This window comes from Tiliqua scincoides, chromosome 3 (assembly GCF_035046505.1).
Source record: "Tiliqua scincoides isolate rTilSci1 chromosome 3, rTilSci1.hap2, whole genome shotgun sequence".
Taxonomy (NCBI): domain Eukaryota; kingdom Metazoa; phylum Chordata; class Lepidosauria; order Squamata; family Scincidae; genus Tiliqua; species Tiliqua scincoides.
Genome location: NC_089823.1, coordinates 67336603 through 67347206, shown reverse-complemented (window position 1 = coordinate 67347206; position 10604 = coordinate 67336603). Strand labels below are relative to the sequence as shown.

At 43.2% G+C, this 10604-nt stretch overlaps 1 protein-coding gene across 1 annotated transcript; it reads right to left on the bottom strand.

Annotated features, from left to right (window-relative positions):
* Nucleotides 1-1093: 1093 nt before the first annotated feature.
* Nucleotides 1094-7637, bottom strand: NDP (norrin cystine knot growth factor NDP). The gene is made up of 2 exons (XM_066622442.1): nucleotides 7461-7637; nucleotides 1094-1321 (listed from the first exon to the last, which is right to left on the bottom strand). Exons 1-2 carry the CDS (start codon nucleotides 7635-7637, stop codon nucleotides 1094-1096), a joined length of 405 nt encoding a protein of 134 aa, XP_066478539.1.
* Between the last annotated feature and the right edge of the window lie 2967 nt (nucleotides 7638-10604).

The window sequence follows — 10604 nt, the reverse complement described above, 5'->3', positions numbered from 1 at the left end:
TGAAATTTTTTTTAATTTACCTTGTATACTGATTATGATGCAAAAAGGAGCTCAACCAATGTATTTCCATGAGCTGTATGTTATATGTCAAAGAGCTGCATATGGCTCGCAAGCCATAGTTTGGCCACTTCTGATCTATGATCACTGTTTTGTGCATGTAAATAATCATTTGATGTCACACATACTGTGAGGAATACACATGTTCATTTACCCGGAAAGAAGCCTTTTCAAAATGTCTGCCTATATATGAATGAAGGCAAGGTCAACAATTGCCATTCTGGAAGTTCTGTAGCATGATGTGACTTCTACCCGTTCCAACTATCACTGGGAAAATTGACAAAGAAGGCTTATGGGGAGGCCCTGTTAAGCAGTGTTCTTTTTAAAGCTTCAGTCTTTGGCTGTAAATATGTCTTCCCAACACTGTAAGAGCTGCACTAGTAGATCCATAATTTTCATGTTATTTATTTTGTAACTGCACCTAAATCACAATTAATTGTCCGGCACTTGCCTGCCAGACCAGATAAAATATAACTCTTACCATCAACACAGTCCATTTTCAAGGCCAATATAAACTAAGGGGCATACTTAAATGATACAATATGCTTCTGTATACAGGGATGGAGTTTTTCTCTTCTTCTAGAATAAAACATTTCCATCATAATGACATCCACTGTACATGTCTGTCCTTACTTTTTTACTCTAGTTGCAGGAACACTCAAATGAAGAGCCATAATTCCGCATTGGGTCTTACTCAGGATTAAAGAACTGCTGAGCCAGCAAAACTACCCAAAAGTTATTTCCAATAAAAATAGTTCTGAAGATGATTGCACTCCAACACCCCCCTCCAAGTTTTCATCTTCCTCGCGGATATACATTCTAATGTCTGTTTCATGTTTTGGCACATTCCCAAGAATCATCATGGTCCACTTTCCATAACTCTCAAGAAAATCCATATTAATTATCCTTAGTTGAGTCAATACTGCAGAAGCATGCTGGGAAAAGCGGCCATCCTTGGCTGTGGTTGCTTCTGGGGGACCTGCAGCAGAGTTTCTGTCCTTCCCTCACTCCCCTGTCTGCTGCAGCAGGTTTGCCCCTAGGAATTGCACTCTTCACAGTGGCAGGAGAGGATGTAACGATAAGTGGCTGTGAGTCTCATGCCACCTGAGCAGCGCAATCGCATGGCCTTCAGCTTGGAAGTCTGTGGCCGGCAGCAGTGGCAGGTGGAACGGAAAGGCTGTTTCAGAACTGTACTGAAGGATACCATTGGCTCAGAGCGTGAGATCTGACTGCAGCGTCCCTCACAGCGAGCCAGAAGCACCATCTGCAATGAGGAAGTAAAAAGAATAAGGAATGTAGCTCTAGATCACTGCAGAGTTTTGATACAAGAACATCATTCATTATACACCATCCACTATCTAGTTCTTGTTAAACAGCCAAATCCTCAGATTAGTTAAGAATCATTGCTTGGTCTTAGTATAATTAGGGTGTACACACTCTACACTACCCCCACCCCAAATCCATCAAAATTCAGTGCACCAATTCTGCACCAAGAAAGTTCAATTTTGCAGTCTGTACAAATGATAAAGGTATATTTGCTTATTTTGCAAAATTTATTCTGCTTCTATTATTGATAAGCAGTATGGAAACTAGTGAAGACCAGTGAATTCCTGATCACTGGAAATAATGCAAAACTTTTGGGATAGAGCATCCAGAATGTCTGTTTTCTCTTGGGCTGCTTATACATTTATAGTATTGCTATCCAAGTCCCACCCACCCCCCCAAAAAACCCTCATCCCTCCTTTTTCTGCCTGAACGTGCTAGTGAAATACACAGAAAACAACTGAAAAGAAATTAGAAAGGGCAAACCAAGATAAAAGTTTGACTATAAAGCACCATACAAGACTGAGCTTCTGTCAGATCTTAATGGAACCCATGCTAAAATTGGCTTTCCACCAAACTTTGCAATGATGCTGCTTTTGAAATCAATTAATTACCCTGCTACAATAGATACTATTTTTGACACATCAGGCAAGACTCTGTAAATTGTAAATTGTGTTAAGGGCAAACATTTTCTTTTTTTTTCTTTTTTTTAATATATTTTATTTATTCATTACAGATACAGGAAAGGAAATAGGTTTAACTTTGGGTAGGGTACAACACAGGTTACACATAAGGTTAAGGGCAAACATTTTCAATAAACAAAATATTGAGGTCTTCTTCAGAAGCAAAATATTTAGGCATTCAGAAGTATCCATTAAAGCCTCACCCATGCAATGAATCTCAGGCTGAAATCCTAGACACACTTACCTGGAACTAAGCCCCACTGACTATAATGGGACTTACTTCTGAATAGGCATGCATAGGACTGGGCTCTATGTCAATTAAGATCTGCATCAGGGCCTGTTTTGGGTGCCCCTGCCTTTAGAGATTAACAGCCCAATTCTAAAGGCGGCGCTGTTACCGTGTGTAGTGGCGCCAGAGTTGCTACTACTGCATCCTGCATCCCCAGGCAGCCATAAGAGGTCTTCTTGGGGGAAACCCCAAGTCCCACAATTTGGCTTCTCAAGTCTGCACCAGCTATTTTGCCAGTGCAGACTTGAGAGACTCTGTATCGGACCTTCCAGCCCAACATGGAGTTCAGGATCCGCCAGTTCCACTCCCCCTCTCGTCCTGGTTGGATCTAATCTTGCAACAGGCTTATCCATCAAGGAGTCAAACTACATGCTACAACATGCATTCAATACCACTAGCATGCATGCTTGTAGCATGCTAAATACCTGCTGCTGGACAGCCATGGTTTAAATCAAAACCATGACAGAGGGTGCTTTAATCTTTTGCCCCTGCCACAGTCATAATCCAGATCACAGGGCCTTAAAACTGCTATTTCCTCTAGGGAAAAAACTTCCATTGATTCCATTGTTAGACTAAATTAACAGCAATTACTTTAAGAGTGTTGAAATAAATAGTTAATGTTTTGTTTTAAAGTTCCTGTTTTTCAACTACAACAAATGCTTAGCAAGTGACTTTATCAGAAAAATCATAGATATCTGAGCTGCATCATTTTGTGGTTGAAAATAGATTTTTGTGTTTATATATTTACTGTACACGTATTAAATCCTTTAATTAAGTACGTTTATTAAATACGTTTATTATCCTTTTATTAAATATGTTTGACTCGGCTGAAGGTTTCGGTGTAATTTCATAATGCCAGAATATATTTTGGCAAGTGTGCAGATGAGATGAAAATAGCATGTACTTCGGAAGCTTTGCTTCTCCATTAAATCAGTCACAGCAGCTGTTTATTACATGGTATACTATATAGCACAGTAGAGATAATCACCTAAATAATTAGCAATGATATGATCGCATCGCACAGAAATAGTGCAAGCGTAATATAGTCAAAATGTGCAGATATTATATTGCCTGAGACCCTTTGTCTCCGTGTTCTCCTCTTCTATCTGCAGTCATAATTGTGGACATGTCAAAGTACACTCATAGACAGACCATCACAAAATGAAATGAAATTACTGAAACAAATTGCAAGCAGAAATGAATACCACAATAACAATCTAGTACACTGACTATGAAAACTCTGGAATTCACACTCTCCTTTGAAGGAAAAGGAAGTACCTTTTTCAATAACACCGATCACTGTTTGCTAATTTAAAAGTCAATGTGGTGTTGGTTGAACCAATAGTTCTTGCCCTAAAATAGATGGTCTCAGCCAAGGGTGTCAAACATATGGCCCACAGGACAGATACAGGCAAATAACATGTATATGCCTGCCTTACTTAAAATAATGTCAGTATGAGTTGCTTGTTCTTTTCTTTTTAACTTTATGGAGAACTGTGAAAGTTAACTTGTTTTTCAATAAAGCAGCCCGACTCGGTGGGCGTTCTTGAGTTGACTTTTGCAGAGAAAAAGAAAATGCAGAGAAAATGATCAGAAGCAGAAGCAGGTGTCAGAACTGCAATCAATGGTTCTCTCACACTTTTTCTTTTCCATCTAGAAGAACACAGCAGAAAACTCCGCAGCTGCTGTTAAACCATACTGAAATTCTCCAAGCATAACATTTCAAACAAAAACACTTTATTGGCATTTTCTCATCTTCCTAAATGTAAATGGAAGGTTGGCCAAAAAATCACTTGAAACCATATGCAAACCACATTTACTGCATTTGGCTCTAACAAAACCTAGGTCTGGAGCAGTTGTGAGTGAAGATGTGTATAGATGTAGATAAATCTCCTAATCCATGATAAAATGCAAGTGATTTGTCTACCAACAGGAACAGCATTTAGGGTGGGAGTAGACACACCCATGCTTCAATCACATGTAATTATTCCTGAAAAGCACCTGTATTATTATTACGAGGTATAAAAAGTGCTCACAACAAATACGTTCAAAACACACAAGGTGTTGTGTTTTTTTTGCAATTTACTCTTAACTATATCCAAAAGCAGTCCTCCTGCTATGCATCCTGTTCTCACCTCCAGTGAAACCTCCCTCCCACCAAAAGTTACATAAGAACATAAGAAGAGCTCCACTGGATTAGGCTATAGGCCCATCTAGTCCAGCTTCCTGTATCTCACAGTGGTCCACAGGATGCCTCAGGGATCATACAAGCCAAAAAGAGACTTGCATCCTGGTGCCCTCTCTTGCATCTGGCATTCTGAGTAGCCTATTTCTAAAATCAGAGGTTGCACATACCCATCATGACTTGTAACCCATGATGGACTTTTCCTCCAGAAACTTGTGCAATTCCCTTTTAAAGGCATCCAGACCAGATGCCATCACTACATCCTGTGCAAGCAATTCCACAGACTAACTACACGCTGGGTAGAGAAATATTTTCTTTTGACTGTCCTAACTATCCCAACAGTTTTCGTGGATATCCCCTGATTCTGGTGTTGTGTGAGAGGGAAAAGAACATCCCCCATCCACTTTATCCATCCCCTGCATAATTTTGTAAGTCTCAGGATGCAATCCTGCCCTTTACTTGGGCCGGCACAAGTCCCTTGCACCGGCCCAGAAGAGTCGCAAACATGCTATAAGGCATGTAAGACATGCTGTAAGGCATGTTTGCACCTCCTCTGGAGTTGCTTAGGCCTGCAGAGGCTGGAATAAGCTGCCGCACCGACAGAGGCACCAAGCCCTGTGTCGGCCCGCCCGGACAATGCAAGGCTCTAAGGTAGGCGGGGAGGGGGCAGGGAGAAGGTGGGAGGGAGGCGTTCCTGGGTGGGGGAGGATGGGCAGTGGGCGACCCCGGGGTGGGCAGGCGAGGAGCGGAAGACGGGGCTTGGATCTGGCAGAGATAGCGCAAGTCCGAGGAGACCCATGGGGCAAGAGCGCCTTGCTCAGAGGTAAGGGGAAAAGTTTCCCCTTGCCTCTGGATGAGCTGCTTTTGGCCCCTATCCTGCGCTGGATACAGCGCAAACCTTCTGGCTTGTCTGTTCCAGTGCAGGGTAGGATTGTGCCCTCAATCATATCCCCTCTCAGGTGTCTTTTTTCTAGATTGAAGAGCCTCAAATGCTTTAGCTTTTCCTCATAAGGAAGGTGCTCCAGCCCAGTAATCATTTTGGTTGCTCTCTTCTGCACCTTTTCCATTTTCACTGTATCCTTTTTGAGATGTGGCAACCAGAACTGGACACAATATTCCAGGGGTGGTCTTACCACTGATTGACATTTTATTCGTGTTTTATTCTCAATACCTTTTCTGATGATCCCAAGCATAGAATTAGCCTTCTTCACTGCCACTGCACATTGCGTCAACACTCTCATCGAGCTGTCCACCAGCACCCCAAGATCCCTCTCCTGAGCTGTCACAGACAGCTCAGAATCCGTTAACCTATATGTGAAGTTTTGATTTTTTTGGCCCAATGTGCATTACTTTACACTGAAGCACATCTGCCGTTTTTCTACCCATTTTTCCAGTTGGGAGATATCCTTCTGGAGCTCCTCACAATCCCTTCTGGTCTTCACCACTCAGAAAAGTTTAGTGTCGTCCACAAACTTGGCCATGCTGCTGCTTAAATGACACCTCAAATTGCCAAGTTTCAGACCAGCAAATACCCCTGGTAAAGGAACCTGCTGCATTTTTTCCACCAGTCAGTCAGTTGCCCCCATTTGAGAATATATGAACAGTGTTCTTTGGGTAAAGGGCAACAGCTTCTTGTCTGCCAGTGTTATTTCATCGAGGAGCAATGTGTTGATGACTTCCAGTATGTATATAATAAGTAGAGATGTGATTTGTCAGTGATAATGAAATACGTAAAAATGGATAATATAACTTTCTGCACTTCTACATACACAAGGATGGGCTACTCATCTTCAACATCAGAAATTATAAACTAAAAGACAGTGACTAATTTACAGGTTGTTGTTCTATGCATGTTATTTGCATATCACTTACTTAAATCTGGCAGGGGTCTGATTGCAGCTGGTAATCAGGTTTAACCATTTTTAAAAGTACACAGGGTCTTTAGTTCAAAAATGTACCATTTGAGAATTTTTTGCTATCACATTTTCAAATGCATCTCTTCAACCACAAAGGCTTGGAGCCAATTCAGACAATCTAATTTGTGTTCATGAGGAAGTCCCAGCCTTCTTCAGGAATGTGCTCATGTGGACAAATTTAATATAGTGGCTGATCAAAGATGGATCAGCGGAAATTTCTGTGATTGTAGTTGCTGGAAAAAATTGCCACTGCAATCAAGGAAAGTGCAGCTGACTATATTTGGGATAAGCCAATTCATACATTTTTTCAAGCATGCATATACCTGGGGGACAAAAAATTATATTGTGTGATCCAGTCAGAACTGGATCTTATCACAAGGCAATTCAAAGTAGTTACTTCAGTCAGCAGATTCTAGAAAGGTGTTTTCCTTTCCAAAACTCCACACTCAGGATCCAAAGAACTGTACAACTGGATCCACACAGAATCCAAGGGGATTCTGCAATTTTGTGTTTCTTGAACATTGCTTTTGAAACTGATGGAACTTTCTGGTGTGGCATGGGGGTCTGCAGTTCAAAGGGGGGAAAATCCAAAATCCCACTGGATATGGTTCTTTGGAACGTAGCCCACCTTTTGTGTGACAATTCATTTTGATTTGATTTCAAGCACTAAAATGTCTAGGATCAGCAAAACAATCAACTCCAAGTATTCTGTTTGTCAAAATGAAAGTTAGATGTTTCAGGAGTTTTCTGAGAACGTCACAAAAGCATCTTGGGGACTGCTGTTATTTAGCCCTGTCTCTGGTTTCAGGGCAGCCATGAACACAATTGCCAAAACATCTCTGAGAGACTGACTATGAGGTAAATCTCTGCCAGCTGCCTCATGCTGGGAAGAAAGCATGAAACCTCCAAAGTCAAACTAGCCCTCGATTCAGAAGACTGCTTCCGTTGTGTGGGTGTATTTATGTTGCTTGCAAGAATGTAACAAAAGGTTGAAAAGTAGTACTTACCTTCGAGCTACACTTGTACAAAGGGTGGCTGATGGAATCCACATAATGGTGCCTCATGCAGCGGCCGGGATCTGAGTCCATCATGAAAGTGCCGTCTGTTTTACTGTCTGTGTCTCCCATGATTGCCAGAAGGGACAACACAGAAATTGAAGCTGCTAGTACATGATTTCCCATCATTGGAGAACTTCACAGGAGTAACAGTAGAGGGAGGTAGCGCATCAAAAGCACTCTAAAGACTGAGGCCCAGTCCCTTTCCAGGAAAGTGAAAGATCTGCTTTAAATCTCTGGGTTGTCATTGCTGGTTGAGTTTAGACATTTGTTGAGGTCATAATCCATCAAAACATCTCCTGCATGGCTGGAATAAAAAATTAAAAAAGAAAATTATCCTGGACAACAACAAAAAGGTTTCTAGCGGAAAAGAGACATAAATAATAATAAGGCTCAAAGGACTGCTCTCAGCCAAGAAACACTTACTGAGCAAACATCATCCCGCAGTAGGTGTAGTGAAAGAGGAAGTCAAAACCTTGCTACTTTAAAGCCTCTTCTTTCATCGGTCTACTAATGAGGATATTAACTTTTAATATCGCAAGACATGTTTTTATGTGATTCAAGTCTCCAGTGGATCCTGTTGAACATGAATTAATGCACCTGAGAATTTCTGGACATTAAAAAGGCTGCATATTCACAAGAGAAACTGCAAGGTACATTCCAAGTAGTTAGACTGAGCGATGGTTCCATTAAACATGGAATGTGTGACTCAGAGGAGAAGTGAAAATAAGTTCATTGGGCTCATCCTTGTTCCTAGTGATTGGCCTGGTTAAAACAACCAGAAATTACTAATCAGGGACTGGCCCTGCTATATGCAAGGTGGCCACAAAGTCACTATGCATAAGATTGTGTCCTCCGTTAATTATCCAAAAAATGATGAAAAAGGATTTGAGACTGAAGCCATTTAAGCCTGGACGAATTAATGAGCTTTCTGATGGTGACTTGGCCACTCCTGAGGTTGCTTGCAAGGATCTTTTGGAGCACTTTCCCACCAGTGAATCAAGATGAAGAGTATTTTTTTCAGATGAGTGTGCTATTTACCTGGCAGCCCAATCCTGTCCTGCACTGGAACAGGCAGGCCAACTGGCCTGCATTGTACCCAGTGCAGGGTAGGAGATGGTTGTTGCACCACTCTGAGTAAGGAGCTTCATGTCCCCTTACCCTGCATTTCACAGCAGCCACCCCATAGGGCTACTCAGATTTGTGCCAGTGAAATCACTGGCATAGATCCAAGCAGCCCAGAGTGGGGTTAAGATATGGCCTAAGTCGCCCAGGCTGGTCTCACCCCCTTCCTGGGCCCAATTCACCCACCAGCCTGTCCATCCCTGCCCTGAAATGACCCCATTACACCCTCCCACCATAAGAACATAAGAAAAGCCCTGCTGGATCAGGCCATAGGCCCATCTAGTCCAGCTTCCTATATCTCACAGCAGCCCACCAAATGCACAGGGAGCACACCAGATAACAAGAAACAAGCATCCTGGTGCCCTCCCTTGCATCTGGCATTCTGACATAGCCATTTCTAAAATCAGGAGCTTGCACATACACATCATGGCTTGTAACCCATAATGGATTTTTCCTCCAGAAACCGGTCCAATCCCCTTCTAAAGGCATCTAGGCCAGATGCCATCACCACATCCTGCGGCAAGGAGTTCCACAGACCAACCACAAGCTGAGTGAGGAAATATTTTCTTTGGTCTGTTCTAACTCAATTTTAGTGGATGTCCCCTGGTTCTGGTGTTATGTGAGAGTGTAAAGGACATCTCTCTATCCACTCTATCCTTCCCTTGCATAATTTTGTATGCCTCAATTATGTCCCCCCTCAGGCGCCTCTTTTCATGTCCCCCCTTAGGCCTCTTCTTTTCTTTTCACCACCATCCCCAATCCCCTACACCAGCCTCCTAGGCCAGCTCAATTCAGTGCCGCCTTGAATCTGGTGTCAGAAGCCCAGTGTTTGTTCTTGTGCCACCCTGCCTGACTCTCAAAGCGGAGCGAATGTGCTTTACAGTGCTTTTGTGACATCTCAAAGACAGCATAAGTCCTATAAGTCAGCATAAGTGCTGGTCAGTATTGCACTTGGGCAGCACTGAAAACGGCTGTCACTGCATTCAGCACACCCACAGCAGCCATGGACGGCACCTCGGGAGAAGGGAACTTTTGTCCCCATCTCTCGGGTAAGGTAAGTAGCCCCGCAATGGGGCTACTCGATTCACCATCGACCAAAAGGTCAGTGGTGAGGGAAGAGCGTTTGTGTAGGGCGCTGAACCCCGCATGAATGCTCTGGATCCGGTGGAGCAGAGCTCCACCAGACCCACCTACCTCCCTCCCTCCCCGCGCCCTCCCCTAGCACAAACCCGCCTCCCTCCCTCCCCGCTCCCTCCCCCTGGAACGCCTCCTCCCCACCCTCTCCCTGCCTCTCCCCTCCCTGGAACACTTTCCCCCTGCCCCCACTTACCTTACTGAGGCTCAGCGGTCTGTGCGACCACCGAGCAGCGGAGGCTGGGCACCTGCCCAGTGCTAGCCCAGCGCTGGCCAGCACTGGGCTAGCACGGGTGCTCACCCAGCAGCTCCTAGTAATTGATCTAGGCATGCTTATTTTGGGGGCAAAGAAAATCCACATTTTTATGAGGAAATTGAGCAGCATTCTGCTCATTTCATGATATGAGCAGCAATTTCAGAAGATCATTTGATAGGGCCATTTTTTGATATAAGTGTGAATCACACAGCTTATTTGAACATGTTGTGTGCCAACATGTGGCTGAACATGTGGTTTGTTCCACAACTCTGTGACAGAGGTCTCGAGAGAACCGATGGTGCACCAGCACATAATGCTCTCCCAGTTAAACAATATCTTGATGACAAATTCAGTGAATGATAGATTGGACATAGATCAGATATGGTGTGGCCTCCTCGAAGTCCAGACTTAACATGTGACAATTTGCTTTGGGACTTTGTGAAAGAAGACATTTCTCAACTCCAAATAACAGCTGAAGACCTAAAATCAGCTACTTTAATATCTTCCAACTGTCAACATGGAAAATGATGTCCAGAAGAACATGGGAAAAAATTAAAATTTGTGTGGCAAATGGAGGGGAG

Coding starts and splice junctions, on each gene's coding strand:
- NDP (XM_066622442.1), bottom strand. CDS start 7,637: ATGATGGGAAATCATGTACTAGCAGCTTCAATTTCTGTGTTGTCCCTT. Junction 1,322..7,460: donor TGTACAAGTGTAGCTCGAAG/GTAAGTACTACT, acceptor TCCTCATTGCAG/ATGGTGCTTCTGGCTCGCTG.